The 19,005-nt window shown below is 34.2% G+C and overlaps 1 protein-coding gene across 2 annotated transcripts in view; it reads left to right on the plus strand.

Moving 5' to 3' along the window:
* The window catches only part of CCDC178 (coiled-coil domain containing 178), a 442,908-nt gene that overhangs the window by 168,421 nt on the left and 255,482 nt on the right, over window positions 1-19,005 (plus strand). For both annotated transcript variants that reach the window (XM_059140259.1, XM_059140258.1), the window contains 3 exons: window positions 1,293-1,406; window positions 8,280-8,425; window positions 12,282-12,441. In XM_059140259.1, coding sequence (XP_058996242.1) covers window positions 1,293-1,406; window positions 8,280-8,425; window positions 12,282-12,441 — 420 coding nt within the window. The remainder of the gene's footprint in view (window positions 1-1,292; window positions 1,407-8,279; window positions 8,426-12,281; window positions 12,442-19,005) is intronic.

Below are 19,005 nucleotides of genomic sequence, written 5' to 3' on the forward strand. Positions count from 1 at the left end.
TAAAATGCTAAAGCTATGTTTGCTCAAATGTAAAATATAATGCATCTTGACATTTTTATGGCAAATATTTGATGTATGTAGAAGAAGTTAAGACACCTAGAATGAAAAATAAAGCAAATGTCGATAAAATATTTTCAAAACAACAAGTTTATGGCAGTAACTGATATTGCTAGCCCTTCCCAAAGAAAAATTAAGTAGAAAAATATGTATGCATCATGTCATTAGTCTTTTGGAAAAGTAGAGGGTGTGGTAAGAGTTATATATTCTTGTCCTTAGATGCAGGGAGGACATACATATATTCATTTGGGCCATTTTGGCAACAGGATTTTTTTTTCTTTGTAAATGATGATGTAATTTTATATTCTGAGTCTTTAAAAATTTTCAGCTTTTTTAAATTTAAAAAACTTTATGATTTAGAAAATGTTCCCATTATGAAAGTTTATTTTGATCTTCAAAGTCTCCCTATGAAATGGCCAAGACAGAGTTTATCTGGATTACAGACTTCAGAAAACTTGGGCCTAAATGTGTGAAGCAGCTTGTACAAGGCCATAAAACATGGCAACAAACAAATTCTGAGTATACTACTATACTCAGGGCTCTTAATTGCTTATCCTAGAGCTCACATAATGAATATATAACCACTACTAACACCTAGTGAGATAAATGATTTTAATAATGGCTCCTCCTTACATTAGTGATGGAAATTTATTAATTGCTTCAAAAGGCTCAGTATAATCATCTGAGTTTAATGAATTCCTGCAAAGATTAATGACTTTTATTCCCCCTCATTTTCTAATAGCCATTGTTTTATCTCATCTTATACTTGGGTAATCATTTTTGTTTTTATTATGTTTTAGTTTATAAATTATAAGAACTATCAATGTAACACAAACTCTTGAAAACAATAAGTTTTTATGTACTTTTGGTAATGATTGCTAACAATTTGTATTTGCAGTTTCAGTTTTGGTTAAGATATTTTAAATATCATGGTGAAAACTTGCAATTTCTTTGTGAGTTTTTTAGTTTTTTTATTTAGCTAAAATTGCTTAGGTTTTTGTTTTCTCCAATAATTCATAATGGAATATTGGGATGTGGATATCATAATATGTTTTTGTAATTCATGTTTGGTGGTCCTTTTCCCTTATACATATATATACATATATATACATAACTATATATATATATATATATATATATAGTTATTATTAATATAGCCACTTGGAAACTATTTGGTCTAACCTGGGATAATTGGATTGGAAATGTTACACATCTTAATTCTGAATGTCTTCTAGATATTAAATGATATAATTGAGAGGAGAGACTATGTTAAAAGAAACGTGGAAAGAACTAAGCAAAAATTACGAAGAAGGGGGAAGAAAACTCGTGATGCAATAACAGAAACTGAGGTAAGAAATTTAACATAAAAAATAATTTTGAATTTACAACTTCTTTATGTCAATGAAAACTTTTCAAGCAAATTTATTTTAGGTGGATGCCTCTCATTTCTAATTGGTTACAGTAAGTAGTTTCTATACACATACACACACATACACGCACCATACATGCACACACAAACAGTCTCTGTGTCTTCATTTTTTCTCTTACAGTGGTTTTCCCATTGTACTAGTGCATCCTCCTGTAAACCTATCCTACAAAGTAGGGGTAAGGATTTGTATTGTATTAAATAGTACTGTGTTTCTACAGATGGGACCAATATACAGACTGAAACATCTGTTAATATCCGACATCTCAGTTACCCTCAAGCTGGTGTATAGGCAGCATGAACAAGTAATCATATATCAAAAGGGCTTCAGGGATTTTTCCAAATTAGAAATATTTTATCCTTGAAAATCTTCTTCTCTTTAATATTCTGTCTTTAGAGAATCTCTGGGTATGGGGAAGTAGAGACAGTCCATTGTCTTTAACCTGCTGTACTCTGGATATACTTTAAAGGTAGCACCAAGTGGATTTGTTGGTGGACAGCATGTTGGCTATGAGATAGAGGTGTAATCATATCACTTTTTTTTTCCAGGATCAGGTTGGTTTTTTTTAATATAATTTTTTTTTCTTAACATATAATGTATTATTAGCCTCAAGGGTACAGGTCTGTGAATTGCCGAGTTTACACACTTCATAGCATATTCCTTCCCCAATGTCCATAACCCCTACCCTCTCCTTACCCCACTGTACTAAGCCACAAAAGAAATGTAAACATTATCAAGGAAAATAGTAGTAATAATAACACCAGATACTGTTTTTTTGCATGTTCTCTGTATACCAAGCACTATTATAAGTGCTCAGACACATTAACTCATTTAAATTTCATAATAACTCTGTGAAGTTTATGCTATTATTATCCCCATTCTACAGTTGAAAAATCTTATATCTTATTTTCGAATTAGCTTGTTCAGTTTCACACAGCTCATTAATGGAGGAGTTGAGATTCACTAAATCCAGCACTGGCCTTAGAGTCTATACTATTACATTATTCTGGTCAGATCATACAGGTTACTTTTGTTGAATACAATGAAGCAAAATCATAACTCAAAAAAAAATAAATAAAATAAAACAAAAAAGAAAACAGATTACTTGAAATATTTTTTAAGTTACTTTTTTTCATCATTTGTATCTGTGTTAAGGAATATTTAGAAGCACAAATTGTTTATAAATGATTGATGATGAACTATACAGCAAAAATTACAGAACAGGCCAAGGTAATACATTAGTGTTACCAATAAATTATCTTGGTAAGAAAAACTTGAAGTACCTAGCATACCTTATATAATTTATTTATAAAATACAAATAATGGAAACTGGATAAAGAGGGAAAGTCACAACAAAAGTAGAATAAAAATTTTAGAATAAATGTAAATTTGTCTATGCCACTGACCACAAGAACAAGCACAGGGGCACTTGGGTGGCTCAGTCGGTTAAGCCTTCTACTGTTGATTTCAGCTCAGGTCATGATCTCGGGGTTGTGAGATTGAGTCCCTCGTTAGGCTCACCTGAGGTTCTCTTATGCCCTCTCCATGTGCCCCTCTCCCCTAGCTTGCATGTATACATATTCTCTCTCTAAAAGCAAAAAAGAACAATAACAACAACAACAACAAAAAGAGAAAACAACAACAACAACAACAACAAAAAAACATGCCCAGATACTTTGCAGGCCCCCCCACAAAGATGAGATGCAGACCATAAGAAAGTATAGAAAACTTCTAAATTCACTCTGTAATAGTATAATTCTGAGACTGTAACTGAAAAATACTAGCTTGAAAAAAAAACTAAAGAGATTAAGAGTCACTTATGGTTTGTCTCCCTCCCAATCCCATCTTGTTTCATTTCTTGAGGGTTGCCGGGGGGAGGGGGTTGGGGAGAAGGGGGTGGGATTATGGACATTGGGGAGGGTATGTGATTTGGTGAGTGCTGTGAAGTGTGTAAACCTGGTGATTCACAGACCTGGGGATAAAAATATATGTATATAAAAAATATATGATTATAAAAAATAAAAAATTAAAAAAAAATAAAAAAAAATAAAAAAAAACCTTTTTGATCTAAAAAAAAAAAAAAAAAAAAAAAACTAAAGAAAAAAAATCTAAAGCAAAATCTAAAGGAAAATCTAAAGAAAACCTAAAGAAAAAATCTAAAAAATCTAAAGAAAAAAATCTAAAAAAAAAATCTATAGGTGGTGTCACTTATGAACTCAGATGACAAACTCTGTTATCAGTGAACTAAATTTTTACAGTGTATTATGCAAAGTAACATTCCTTTGAAGAATGTGAAGATCAGGGTGGCTCAGTTGGTTAAGCCGCTGCCTTAGGCTCAGGTCATGATCCCAGGGTCCTGGGATTGAGTCCCACATCGGGCTCCTTGCTCAGCAGGGAGCCTGCTTCCCCCTCTCTGCTGCCTGCCTCTCTGCCTAATTGTGATCTCTCTCTCTGTCAAATAAATAAATAATATCTAAAATTAAAAAAAAAAGTGAAAATGAGTCAGCATAAACAAATATACAGCTGACACTTGAAAAATGCAGGGTTTAGGCTGTGCCACGTGTAACTTTTGACTCCCCCAAAACTTCTAATAGCCTGTTATTGACTGGGAGCTTTGCTGATAACAGATAGTTGGTTGACAAATAATTTTTATGCTATAGATATTATATACTGTATCTTTATGTTAAAGTAAGCTAGGCAAAAAAATGTTATTAGGAAAATCATAAGGAAGAAAAAATACATTTACAGCAGTGTGCCGTTAAAAATCTGCATGTGAGCAGACCTGCAAGTTCAAACCTGTGTTGTCCAAGGATCAACTGTACTACTATGATTCAGTACATTTTCAGAAATGAAAGATAACCTAAAAGATTTAATAAAACACTATAGCCACTAATGATTTTCAGAAAGACTTATCTAGAAATAGAATGAAAACATCCTTATCTTGATAATGTGTCATAGATTTTCTACCAGTATTTTCCAGCTAACGCTCTACTTATTGGTGAAAGATTAAAAGTGTTTCCATTAAAATCAGGAACAAAAACATTCAGACAAGTTTCTACTACTCAGCATACTACTGTTATTGACAACAAATTATTGTTAACAAGTCACAAAGGAAAAATCTATGTGTCAAACACGGCAATAGAAAACCACCCAGTTCTCATGTCCACATTTAGATACTAGTTTAAAAAATATTAACTAAAATTGGCCAAAGGTGGTATGTTTAATAAATATAACAAATTTCAATGAAGAATATGAGCTAACACATTCTTTGTGTGTGCTCTCAATATTATAGAAGGTACTAGGAGTTGAAGGGCTAGAGAAGAAGGGCTAATTTTCTTTTTTTGTCCTTCAAATAAGTTTGTCTTTCCAATCACTGTTAAGCACTTAAGATATATTAAACATTTTTGAAATTTGCCAGAATTGGAGAAGTAAAAGGAGAACTTTGTTCACTCAAAAAGTTCGTCATCTTGTTGGGGAACAGACAAGGTCATAGAGAGCATTAATACGCTGTGACCAAAGCCATGACAGCAGTATAATGAGGTGGAAGAGTGTCATGGAGGAGGAAACCTGACTGAACTGAGGGAACTGGGGAAGGTTTTTCAGAGGTTATATCTAAAAATGAGAATTACTAGTAGAGTAAATGAAGGTTAAATACTTATAGTACCATGCTGTTGTGGAGTATAGATGAAACACAAAAAGCCTTAAAAAATTATTGTCACTGGAGATGATTCCTCTTCTTCCTATTATTATTATTATTATTATTATTATTATTATTATATAATTTTAAAATTGATGAAGAAATGAAGTAAGGGCATTTTAGAAACAGGTGCTGTTTGAAAAGCAAAGATATGGAATAGTGCTATGTGTTTGTGGAATTGCAAGTAGTTTGGTATGACCAGAGAGCAGGGTACCCATTATAAGAGAGAAAAGAGATGAAGCTAGTGAGATGGGCAACACACAGATGAAGAAATGGCTCATGTGCCATGCTGTTGAACTCCAAAATGTTGTAATGTCAAGCATTGTTAATAGAATTTATTAAGTACTTTGATGCTGATAGGGGTACAAGCCATACTATAGACCCTATTTCTGTCTTCTAAGAACTTAAGTTCTAAGAAAAATAATTTTTAAGACAAATAATTCTATCTTTTACTGTGCATAAGCATTTCAGTCATGGGCCAAGCTAAACTTGGGCCATTACTGAATTTTTACTCTTTTAGCCCCAGTTTAAATCTTGGGCATAGATTCTAAACTTATTATGTTTAGATAATTTAAGAAATAAATCTTAAATAAAAATCTTAAAATCCTAAAATTCTTAATCTAAAATCTTTTTTAAAATCTTAAATAAAAATTAAAAATATAATTTGAAGTTAATAATTCAGAATTTGAATATAATCTTTATTACCTAATATTTTTTAAATATGTGACTTAAAAGTTTTAGGAAGATAAGGAAATGATGAAAAATGTTTTATAATAAAACATTTATTAACTGCAGTTCAGATTTTTAGATTCTTCCCGAGCTGGACATGAAAGTACTCTTGGGTTGGAAAACCTCCAAATTCCTGAAACCTGTATCCCCCAGGGCTAGAGAAAGAAATAAGCCAAAGAATGGTCATTTAATGTCATTAAATGTGCTTTTTTATGCCTTTATTCCCTTTTGTTCTGATGGCACTTCAGCATTTATCAAAAGATTTACAAATGGCCATTGGGGGTAGGGAGCAAACTTCTGCTCATTGCACGTGTGCAGGTTTGTACTCCTGATTGACACATGACATCTAACTGCTTCTCTCTAAACTCAGCTCACTATAATGATGTTTCTGATATTTTTGATGCCATGGACAGCAATGTGCTGTTCACGTTTACCAAAGCCTCACTGATGGTACCTATTAAAGTGGCAAAAGACCATTTTTGGCTTTTCATTGCTGTCTGCAGGGAACGCACTGTCTCCTTCTGTCCTTTAGTGTAGAGTCTTCTGACACCACCTTCAGCACAGCTGAACTGGCTGGTATGGTCTAAGTTGTTGATACCATTGCTTCTGATGTCTTCTGAGTTTCCTGTGGGAATCTTTCTTCAAGATTAAGGCATGAATTATGGAATCTGACCTAAAATTCAAACTTAGTGGTAGCATGATGTACCCAGAGCTGCCCATCCTCTTTGACTCCTACTTACTTACTTTATTCCATACTAGTACTTCTTCACACTTTGTGGGGGTAGGGAATTGACTTTTTTCCCCAGTAATAATCTAATAGCCTATTGGTCGCATTGAAGAATCCTAGTAAACCATCTTTCAGCTACATTTAGATGTTTAAAACAAGCAAACCAAAAAACCCTCATTTATCAGTAGACTAATTCCAGAACTTTCAGAAAAAGAAACAAAGGGAAAGTATGAAAATGCAAATGCAGTACACAGTGTTGAAAGTCATGGACAAATAGCAGAGTTTTATAGGAAAATAAATATAAAAGTTTAGCCTTTCTTCTTGAAATCTGTAAGAGCAGAGAAAGAATCAGAGAGCATATGGGGGAAAGTGGGAGAAAATAGGAGCAAAGGGAGCAGTTGATATCTGAAATCATTTGGGAGAGTAGCACTAATTAGAAGCCATGCCAAATGTGGGGCACAGCATTCAGTAAATCAGTCATCCGATCAGTAAATCATTCAGTCAATACGAAAATCAACAGTGATGAAAGTATCATGCAAAAAATAGATGCAAAATCAAATCTTCAGTTTGGACTTGCACAAGCCAGCTTTGGGAAAGTATACTGGTATTAAACATTGACTTGTTTTGTTTGAAAGATCAGGACCATGTATATCCTTGCCCACCTTCATTGTACATGTTTGAGGACTAGTAACCACATGTTTATATATTTTCTAAGACTTTATTTATTTGAGAGAGAGAGGGAGGGACATCATGAGCAGGGAGAGGGGTGGAGGCAGACTTTCCCCCTGAGCAGGGAGCCCCATGTGGGACATGATCCCAGGACTCTGAGGTCATGACCTGAGCTGGAGGCAGACACTTAACCAACTGAGCCACCCAGGCACCCCATCCACCTGTTTATATTTTGAAAGGACATGCCCTTAAGGTGTCCTTATATTGGAGTATGTGGAGGGGAAGACAGTAAGGGTAGAGAGAGGAAAATGGAGACAGAGGAAGAGAGATGTGGTGAGAGAGACATACAGTTCTAAGCCATCTTTTAAAGATTTTATTTTTTTATTTATTTGAAAGAGATAGAAAGCACAGGAGCAGGGGGAGTGGCAGGCAGAGAGAGGGAGAAGGAGAAGGAGAAGCAGACTTCCCAGTAAGTAGGGAGTCTGATGTGGGGCTCGATCCCAGGACCCTGGGGTTGTGACCTGAGCTGAGGGCAGACGCTTAACAACTGAGCCACCCAGGCACCCCTCTAAGTCATCTTTTAGACAATCTTATCTGATAAAACTATGGAGAAGAGAAAGAACATAAACCTAAGTTGTTATTTATACTGTTAACAAGTTTCGGGCGCCTGGGTGGCTCAGTGGGTTAAGCCGCTGCCTTCGGCTCAGGTCATGATCTCAGGGTCCTGGGATCGAGGCCCACATCGGGCTCTCTGCTCAGCAGGGAGCCTGCTTCCCTCTCTCTCTCTCTGCCTGCCTCCCATCTACTTGTGATTTCTCTCTGTCAAATAAATAAAAAAAATGAAATCTATACTGTTAACAAGTTTCTATTTGCTTTTAATTATTTATGTGGCCAAATGTAATTGTGTCCTTAAGTTGCAAGGATTTGAAAATTCTAGTATTTAAAATAAAACATCCTTTAATTTCTTTTCCAGGAAAAACACTCAATGATTTTTAGAGAAATAGAGAACACAAAAAGTAAAACGATTATTTATCTTGCAAAAATAGAGAAGTTGAATAAGAACTTAAAAGAAAAAGAGAAAGAAAGTAATATTTTTGCTCAGACACTTGAGAGTTTAAAGTAAGTACTTAAATTTTATCAAAATATTAAGTATTCAATATATTATTTTTAAAAGAGATAAGGTCAAATTTCTTTAAGGTTTATTCTTAAAATGGTCCATTATTTTCCATCATTATTTGATGCAGAGTATACATGTGATATTTGATCATTTTGGCTTAAAAACATGAATTGTGGGGGCGTCTGGGTGGCTCAGTCAATTAAACATCAGACTCTTGGGCTCAGGTCTTGATCTTAGGTTTGTGACTTTAAGCCCCACATTGGGCTCTACCTAGACATAGAGCTTACATTAAAAAAAAAAAAAAAGCATAAATTAAATTCATTTTTTTATTATTCTCCTGGGTTTACTTTTACTTGAATAACTGGGAATACTTATTGTTTTCCAAGTATGAGAACTTATATTAATTATGAAATTGATAATCTTTCCCACAAATTTCAGTATTACTCACAGGACATGGTTAATAATATATGCTTTTTCACCCAAACTCTTTTGGTAAGTTTGGAAGTAATCCTTTAGAAACAGATATTCTACAAAACCTTATGTAATTTGTTCATATTTACTGTCTTCGGAAACCTCTTATTTGGTCCCTTTATTAATCAGGGGCAAGGGTTACCTAGCAAGGGTTAGTAAGGTTTTTCACTCAAAGAATGTTCATACTCTAAGACCTTTGGTATTTCCTAAGACCCTCACTTAGAACTTACATACTCTTCCTTTATTCCTTTTGGTTCTTATTATCTGTTTTGTAATATGTTGCGAACAGAGCTTGAAGGACTACAGGAAGGACATGCATCGGTCACATTTAGGAATTACAGTTTGATTCAAATAAGAAGGCTAACACAGCATTAACAAAATCATAGCACTTGAGGGATAAAATGTCAGAAAAACAGTTACCCACAGCTTGATTACCATACTATAATGTCAAGTCAAGTCAGTTCACTCAACAAGGATTTATTTAGCTGTTACTATGGGGTAAAAACTTATGTTCAAAATGATCATTCAGCTTTATCTGAAAGACATAAAATCATATTCAGTATATCATGTAAGAAAGCAAGGAAATGTTTATTTTCAAAGATATTCGCATTATTTGACATCTGTAAGAATATTTTGAGGCTCAGTGATATGTCTAAAATTTTATAGTTCACATTAGACTTATAAAGGTTTAGTTTAAGTTTAGTTTATAAGGAGTTTGGTTTAAGATTTAGTTTAAGAATTGTTATTATTTCAGTTATAACATTTTCTTCTATTCTGTGGCTATATTACATTGCCTTTGGAAAAGAGTGGCCACCATGTCCTAGTGAAACAGTTCCCTCTCTGAACTTGACAAAACTTTGCTTTCTCCCAGGAAAGGGAGAAAATGAATAATTGATCCTGTGACATTATTTATAGCTCTATTAATTTACAATGACTATGGATAATGTCAAATAATATTTAAAGATACCATTTTTTGACTTCCTAATGTGCCAGGCACTTTGTGGGCAATCTGTGTACTTCATCTTATCCAGTTCTCACTGCAAATTCTTAAATTATGTAATAACATTCTCATATGAACACTGAGGAAACAGAAGCTCAGGGAAATTAAATGATTGTCTTTGTACAGATAATCAGTGGTTAAAGCCAGCTCCAGTTTAGGTCCATCTCATTCCAAAGCATGTGCCCTTAAAACTGTCCATACTGACTCACTAAACTAGTGTTGGAAAGAAGATTATTGCAAATAAACTACATTAGTAATAATCTACTGTTATTTTCAATAGGTGACCATATCAAGTTAATCGTTATTTATTAAGAACCTACAGTGTGCCTAGAGCCAGACACGAAGAAGGACAAAGAAATGACAAATGGGAAAATGTACCTTTGACTATCTGAAGATAATTTTAGAAATACAAACTTGCATATGCAAAATGATTAAAATATGATGATTAGAGTAATAGCAATCGAAGCTGTCCTTGACTCTGATTTTTACAACTGTTTCTTAAGTAGAATGTGAAAGGATTTAGGGCCAGACCCATAGGACTTCAGAGTTTATTCTTTTTATCATTATGAGAAAGGAAACACTATTTTCATGCACAGATATACACATAAGCATATATAGTCTATATAATATATGTGTGGGTATAATTAACTAATAAAAATGCTGTCTTGAATATAATCCAAACTCAAAATTCTTAGTGTGGAGAACAAAGTATATGTGGTCAAAATATAGAGATGTTTGCTGGGAGCAACTGTGAGGTTTTTTGGCTCTAGTCATACTAGCTCTTCCCCATGTAAATTTCATGGTTTCTTTGTTCCATAATATTGATATTAGTGAGTATTTATATAGGATGTCACATAAGAATTTTGGATGTTTGGGGTATAAATGATGAAATGGAACAGATTTGAGCAAGGCAGATAAAAGGGAAGGACCTTATTCTATTCAGAAGGAGAGGCTCACATCTAAAAATGTGAACAAAAAACATTGTTTTCAAATTTTTGGTAATAGCCATAGTAGGGAAAGAGAGAAAAAAAAATGCATATTTAGTGTCGAGCTGCTGAATCAAATAGAGTAAGATAAAATTGGATTTGCATTCTGGTACTGCTGTTTACTAAGTAGCTTATATAAGCTAATTATGGTAAAGTTTAGTTTCCTCATCTGTAAATTGCTATAATGATTATACTTTCATAGGATTTTGTTGTATTAAATAAGATATTATATTCAGCATGCTTTAACATTTCAGCCCCCACCAAAAAAAACTTTAGTTCTGCTGCCTTATTAGGTAACTGTGCGGATGACTCAGTTTTCTATACCAGCAGAGATAAAAACAAACAAGGGTAACGTAAGACAGTGCTGCACTTCTGCAGCTCTTTATTCTGCCCTCTGTGTTGCTGATCAACTTTGGCAATTATTTCTAAAGCACGTTCATTTTCATTATTGTTTTTACCACTTTCTTATGCTTTTTCTATTAGTGTTGTTATTTAAATAAAAACCATTTAATATCTGTCTCAGCATATACTTAGTTACAAATGACAAAATACACCCACCTAAGCACAAACAAACATGTTCACACAACAGCTTAAATTAAACAATAGAAAATGTGTCATCTTATATTACAGAGACCCTTGGGTAGGGTAAGCTGCAGAATTGGTTGACATTAGTGAATCAACAGCTCAACCTTAGGTACTCATTTTTTTTCTCTCTCCACAGTGTCCATTGTCATCAAGTTTGAAAACATGACTCATTCACATTTAGTGGGTGTTGAGCCTTTTCTACATGCAGTTAGGTCCTTGTCTTTCATCTTATTAAGCTATGGTAGTATTTATGTTCACTTCTAAATAATTAGCCACATGCTAATTGGCTCAATCTAATTAGAATGTATCTTTGGTGTTATATGCTGCATGGAGGAGGGGTTCTTTTAGAACGGCAATGAAATAGAGGCATGCTGTGTAGGCAACCAAGAGAATCCACTAAATTTCTCCAGAGATTTTCTTACAACTGAATCATTTAGACATATCTCTATGGAAGTTGGCCTATGGAAAGAACTAGGGAATTTTTCCAAAGCCCTTCAGTTCTGAGACTTTTTAATATTTGCTCTTTTAAAATATATCATAAATGTATCTTTTTTTAAGATTTTATTTATTAATTTGACAGAGAGAAATCACAAGTAGACGGAGAGGCAGCCAGAGAGAGAGAGAGAGAGATAGTGAAGCAGGCTCCCTGCTGAGCAGAGAGCCTGATGCGGGACTCGATCCCAGGACCCTGAGATCATGACCTGAGCTGAAGGCAGAGGCTTAGCCCACTGAGCCACTCAGTTGCCCCTATCATAAATGTATCTTAAAAAATAAAATATGAATTGATTAATGGCAAATACAATTCTTTCTTCATAGGAATGAATTTATAACCATGAGATATAAAAAGGAGCAGGCACAAGCAGTGTTTGATCATCTCATAAGTGAAAAAAAAATCTATGAAGAGAAGCTCTATGAGGAAGAGCAGAGATATCGAACACTAATTACCATGAGGCAAAAAACTCTGGAAGATATTAAAGTGAGTATTATTTTTGGACTGTCTTAGAATGAAAGAAATACAGTGATAGTCAAACTAGCAAGTAGTCTGAGGCACTCATTTCTTATCTTGAAGCAAAGATTTAAATTCTAAAAACTCTTGGGTGCCTGTGTGGCTCAGTTGTTGAGCCTCTGCCTTCAGCTCAGGTCATGATCCCAGAGTCCTGGGATCGAGCCCTGCATCAGGCTCCCTGCTCAGCAGAAAACCTGCTTCTCCCTCTCTCACTCCTCCTGCTTGTGTTCCTTCTCTTGCTGTCGCTCTCTGTTAACTAAATAAATAAAATCTTTTTAAAAAATTGTAAAAAATTTTAAAGATGTATGTAATATTGTATACATCTATAAGCTATTTTTGATCCTAATATTTATATCACCATTATCATATATATTCATATACTAAATTACTTTTCTTCCTTTTTACATTTTCAAAGACACTGTTTAATCCATTTTAAAAAATGGAGGAAATATATACCTTAAACAAGTATGTCAGTGAATGAACATACCACCTGTAGTGCTATTTCTGTGATCCTTCCTACAGAAAAGTATTAATAGAGGAACAATAATTTTATTAATAATAGTGCTAATAATAGTACTATTAATAATAGTGCTAATACTCTTCCATTTTACATATGGCCATTACATAGAAAAGGGGTATTTTGGGAGGAGGGGGCCTAAAAATATGGAAATAATTGGTGCCATCTAGTGGCAATAAATGATGCCTTCTCTTAGAGAAGTTCCTGAAATCTCAAGATTTGTGATATATGAATGGACTGGAGAGGCTTAGACTCAATTGCACACCTCAAAAAGAGAAGGCTTAAGTTATTTACTGATTTAAGCATCACTCTCTACCTCATATTTTATCACAGCAGTAGAATTAGCTGTTTGAATTCAACCACATTTTCCAATTGTACTGGTGCTGAGAACACAGTGGGATCTCAATAATCATTTATTGACTGGCATTTCAGCACTTTAATGGAACAATAATAATTAGTGAAATGGCAAAATATGGTCAGCAGGAGAGAGACAAAGAAAAAATTCCTGTATAACTAGCCTTTCAAAAATGGAGATTTTTATTTTTTTCATCCAAAATCTTGTCTCTGCTGTCCCATTCTGAAATGTACTTAACCTCCAGCTACTTGCCACATCACCTGGTTTTGTGTTTTGTCCTTGGTACCTGTCTCTATCTGAACTTGTTTTGTTCATTTGTTTTTACTTGTTTGTTGTCTGCCTGCATCTTGCAGTACTGACATATTGTCAGTGAGGACAGATTTTCTGTCACATTCTTCTGTGTATCCTAAAAGCTCAGAACTATGCCTGGCGCAAGGGAGGCACTCAGTGAATACTCATTGAATGACTGAATGAATAAATGGATGAACATATGCTTTTTTGGTAATTTTGCTGTCCACTTGCATAATAATGCCTAAAAGCAGAAGCATTTCAGAGATACTTTCCGTACTGTGCCAGCCTGATACTTTAGTTGAATACTCATGTTGTATGCAAAATCTGAACGTCTCCCTTTCTCTTTCTCATTCCCCCTCTCTCCTTGATAATACACGAGAAATTTGCCATCCAATCTGTTCCCTCTAGATGAAAATGATTACATTGTCTATTGCTTTCTAGCAATTAAGGATTCTGCTAAATATCTGAATAATACTTCTCTAGTAACCTTTAATTTATATGAAATTGCTTCTTATCAGCTCTTGGATTGCTCTTTGCTATGCATTTATCCTATGTAAACAGAAGCATAGAGTTTGAACATACACAGTTTAGAAATTTACTTATCTCATCATTAGTGACACCATTTATGATTATGATCAGTTATTGGCATTAAATAATGTAAAGACAATATAATTTTTCATATAAAACTATTTAAAAATTTATAAATATGTGTGTAATATGAAGCATTCCCATAAAGAAACAAGTTTCATTAGGCATCATTACATATGTTGTATTACTAATCTGGGGTGTCCCCCCCCGGGTAAAAGAACTGATCACAATTATGGATCATCTGAAGGAATTGTTTTTTTTTTTTTTTTTTAAAGATTTTATTTATTTATTTGACAGAGAGAAATTACAAGTACAGTGAGAGGCAGGCAGAGAGAGAGAGAGAAGGAAGCAGGCTCCCTGCTGAGCAGATAGCCCCATGCGGGACTCGATCCCAGGACCCTGAGATCATGACCTGAGCCGAAGGCAGCGGCTTAACCCACTGAGCCACCCAGGCGCCCCTGAAGGAATTGTTTAACAAAAGATCATAAAAGCCACAGTACAATTAACTGGGGATGTAAGAAAACATGCCATAGAATTAGAAATACAAACAGCCAATAAAATGGTTTAAGAAAAAAATATATACAAATTTCAGATAGCATGCAATATAGTTCTGGAGTTAAAATCAACTTTTTGGTAGGCAGTTTCATGTCAGATATCTTTAAATGGAAGATTTTTTAAAGTGTTAAATGGGTTTTTATTAACTGCCTATAATTACCAAATGCAATTAAGATTAAAATCTCAGTATAGCATATTCTTCAAAGTACTATAGCTATAGCTACTGATCTTTCTTTTTTATTATTGGAAAGATCCAAACAAAATTGGAGTTTCAGGTATTTTAATCTTTAGTTTTAATTTTAATCTATTATTAGCCATCCTCAGAAGTCCCACTGCTTTTCTATGTCAGTGCCTTTCTCTAGTTCTCTTTCTATAACCTTGCCCTTCTTCCTATAATTTAGGGTATGATATGAGAAAGGTGTAATGCATTACATTGGATCTTTGGGAGACAGAACAATTTCCAAATTGAGTTCTAAAAGACACAATCTCCCAATACTTTGTGGAGTTTATTGGTTTTTATTTGGCTTCATATTTATATTTCACTCTCAGGAAATACTTATAATAGTCCCATATTTGGCTATTAAATCATTTCTTGACCCTTTCATGTGGAAAATTCTTAGCTAATACAGAGGCAGTGATTCAGTGCCTCATTAGACAGCCAGGTACAGCAATAGTAAAAATAAGAAACAAATTTAATCTCTGAACTAATTTTAAAGATTATTACAATTTAAAAAATTATTCTCCTATTGTCCACTCATCACCACATTCACGCAACTAGTTCAGGGCACTCACTGTTGAACGACCAAAACCCTAGCGTCAGTTTTAAAGATGCAGTCAGCAGAAAGATGGGAGATGCGAAAAACAAACTTGAATATCGTAACATCGCACAAATTACGTACAATAAATTGTGTCGCTGGCCCACTGACCTGATACATTAGGTATGATTAAAATAAAATAAAAACTATTACATATTCTGTGATCTTAATAGTGGGTAATAAATGTGTAAAAAACCTGGAAACATTTAGATAAGAGCTGAGCAGTGACCCTCCTAGGCAAGAATAATTTGTCTTAATGCTAATATTCTTGCCCCCCAAAATATTTTAAAATAACATGAAATTTTTAAAAATTAAGAACATGGCTTGCATAATATTTTTAACAATTCTAACAGGATTAAACATCAATCACATGTCATAATATTAATTAGGTTCATCATATTGCCTTTTTTTCCATATTGCCTTTTTAAACCAACTTGTTCGACTATATGGTTCTTTGAGGAATGAACATTTTAATTTGAGGACTGGTAGCAAAAGAGTGCTAGTTTTATTAATTAATTAATTTATTTATTTATTTACTTTAAAAAGTTTTTTTGTTGTGTTATGTTAGTCACCATACATCATTGGTTTTTGATGTGGTGTTCCATGATTCATCGATTGTGTATAATACCCAGTATGCTAAGAAATCCATGCCCTCCTTAATACCCATCACCAGGCTCACCCATCTCCCCATCCCTCTCCCTTCTGAAACCCTCAGTTTGTTTCCTCGAATCCATAGTCTCTTATGGTTCTTTTCCCTCTCCGGTTGACCCCCCCTTCATTTTTCCCTTCTAATGTCCTCCATGCTGTTGCTTATGTTCCACAAGTAAGTGAAACCATATGATAATTGACTCTCTCTGCTTGACTTATTTCACTCAGCATAATCTTCTCCAGTCCCATCCATGTGAATGCAAAAGTTGGGTATTTATCGTTTCTGACGGCTAATATTCCTTTGTGTATATGGACCTCATTTTATACCGGGGAGCACCAAGTTTTCGCACAGATTCAGTGCTGCAATGATCATAGATACTCAGAAATCAGGAAGGAGTAACACTAGAATGTAAAGGAAATATGTAGCATTGGTATAAGGGATTCCCAAATATAAACTTAAGATATTTTGGTTGTTTGAGTAGAGCATGATCCATTAAACAAGGAAGAAGCCTCTCTTCTTTTTGCATCTCTCTCCAGCATTGTGTTACATCTTGCAGATATGTTCCAAAATATCTACTAACACTACATTAAAGCACTATACATGAAGCTTGAATAGGCCTTTTATTTTTTGTTTTTGGGATTTTTTTGTTTTGTTTTTTTTTAAGATTTTATTTATTTATTTATGTATTCATTTATTTGTCAGGAAGAGAGAGCACAAGCAGGGGGAGTGTCAGGCAGAGGGAGAAGCAAACTCTTCACTGAGCAAGGAGCCTGATGTGGGACTCGATCCCAGACCCCTGGGATCATGACCTGAAGCCAACGCCTTAAGTAACTGAGCTACCCAGGCGTCCTGGCTTTTTATTTTTTGAACTGACAATCTATCACGATTTTTAGCTTTTGCCCCCCAACTACCTAGAGGCATCTATTAAAATCACTTGGCCATAATCCATTTCAGTTTTTCTATACGTTGGTATTTTTTTTTTAAAGAATTTATTTATTTATTTGAGAGAGAGACAGTGAGAGAGAGCATGAGAGGCGAGAACGTCAGAGAGAGAAACAGACTCCCCATGGAGTTGGGAGCCTGATGCGGGACTCGATCCCGGGACTCCGGGACCGTGACCTGAGCCGAAGGCAGTTGCTTAACCAACTGAGCCACCCAGGCACCCAACGTTGGATATTATGCTTTTTCCAGGTAACGTTAATTTCCTAGTGGGACTGCCACTTTTGAAATTCCGCCACCCTCCCCACTGCAGAGTAATAGCATAAATATATGATTATTCTCATTTAGTCAATTAAAGTAATTATTGTATGAGTTTCCACATATGAGATTGCATTCTTATGTACACGTAATTGGTTAGGCTTTATTAAAATTGTAATACATTACTGGATTCAATTTATACCCATTTAATGATGAATATCTATTGGTCTGTAGTTCTTCTATTTTGTACTTTGTTCAAGATATTTGTATCAGAGATTTTTACAAGAGTTTTTCAAATGAAATAAGGTTTTTTGTTGTTGTTGTTAAATAGCATAACACATTTCAGTTTCTTAAAGTTTTGAGAAATTCTCCCATGATACTAATAAGACATGTGATGAGTTAGAGATTTTACCTCACTTGTAAGCTAACAAGTTAGCCTGCAATAGTTTCACAGATGCTGGGAGAAGGCATGAAACTCCTGGGTGAAAAGCAGAGATTTTATTGCTTCCTATACAACAGTAGTGTGAGCTTCATGTTTGCATAGGTTCATCTTGGCTCTAAGTCTTGAGGAGTAAAAGGAAAGTGGTCAGGTGAATGCTACATATATACAAGGAATTTTTATCACAGCTGATAAACTTGGAATGTAGGAAAGCCACACTTTTTTATGGAGGCTTGCAGCAAATGTGCCCAGCCTTTGCCCCAGAGGAAGTCATTACATTTGGTATTCAATATTGAAAATGTAGTTCTGGATCAAGGTGGTCATAAGTGTGTAAACATGATGGTGAATTCCCCCCTATATATATTACCTGAGCTTGACTCTTTTCTGAAGAAAAGTATTTTTAAAATTTATTCAGTGTATTTTTTGGTTTTGGCATGATTAATGTTTTCTAATTCTTGAGTCAATATGGTCAAGCTACATTTTTCTAGAAAAGATGATTTTAATGAGGTTTTCAAATATATTATCATTAAGTTATATGAAATATATATTTTTTCATTTCTTCTTCTTCTGTAGTCATGTTCTTTTTTCATTCACTAGACTTGTTTTTTCTTTTTCTTGACTGACCCTGTTAAATTTTTTCCTTGTAGTTGTTTTTTCACACACCAAATTCTGATTTTTTCATGATGATTATTTTTGTTCTCTAAGTCATTAGTTTTAGCTTTTTTCTTTGTTAACTACTCTTTTTGACTGATTTTTATAATTTTATTTTGTTTTTCCTTTAACAAGCTGAGTTAATACTTTAGTTTTTTCTTTCTCGTTTACAATGAAAAGCAAAAAAAAAGACCAAGTAGTCTCTGAATGCAATTTTGCCAGTTTTAATAACTTACACTCTTCAATATTGGTCTTGGCAATGATTTTTTGCATATGAATGCCAAAAGCACATGAAACAAATGCAAAAATAAACAATTAGGACTACATCAAACTGAAACGCTTCTCCATAGAAAATAAATAATGAATAAGTTGAAAAGACAGCCTATTAAATGGCAGAAAATATTTGCAAACTATATCTCTGATAAAGGGTTAATATCAAAAATAGATACGTAACTCATACAACTCAATGGCAAAAAA

This window comes from Mustela lutreola, chromosome 11 (assembly GCF_030435805.1).
Source record: "Mustela lutreola isolate mMusLut2 chromosome 11, mMusLut2.pri, whole genome shotgun sequence".
Taxonomy (NCBI): Eukaryota; Metazoa; Chordata; class Mammalia; order Carnivora; family Mustelidae; genus Mustela; species Mustela lutreola.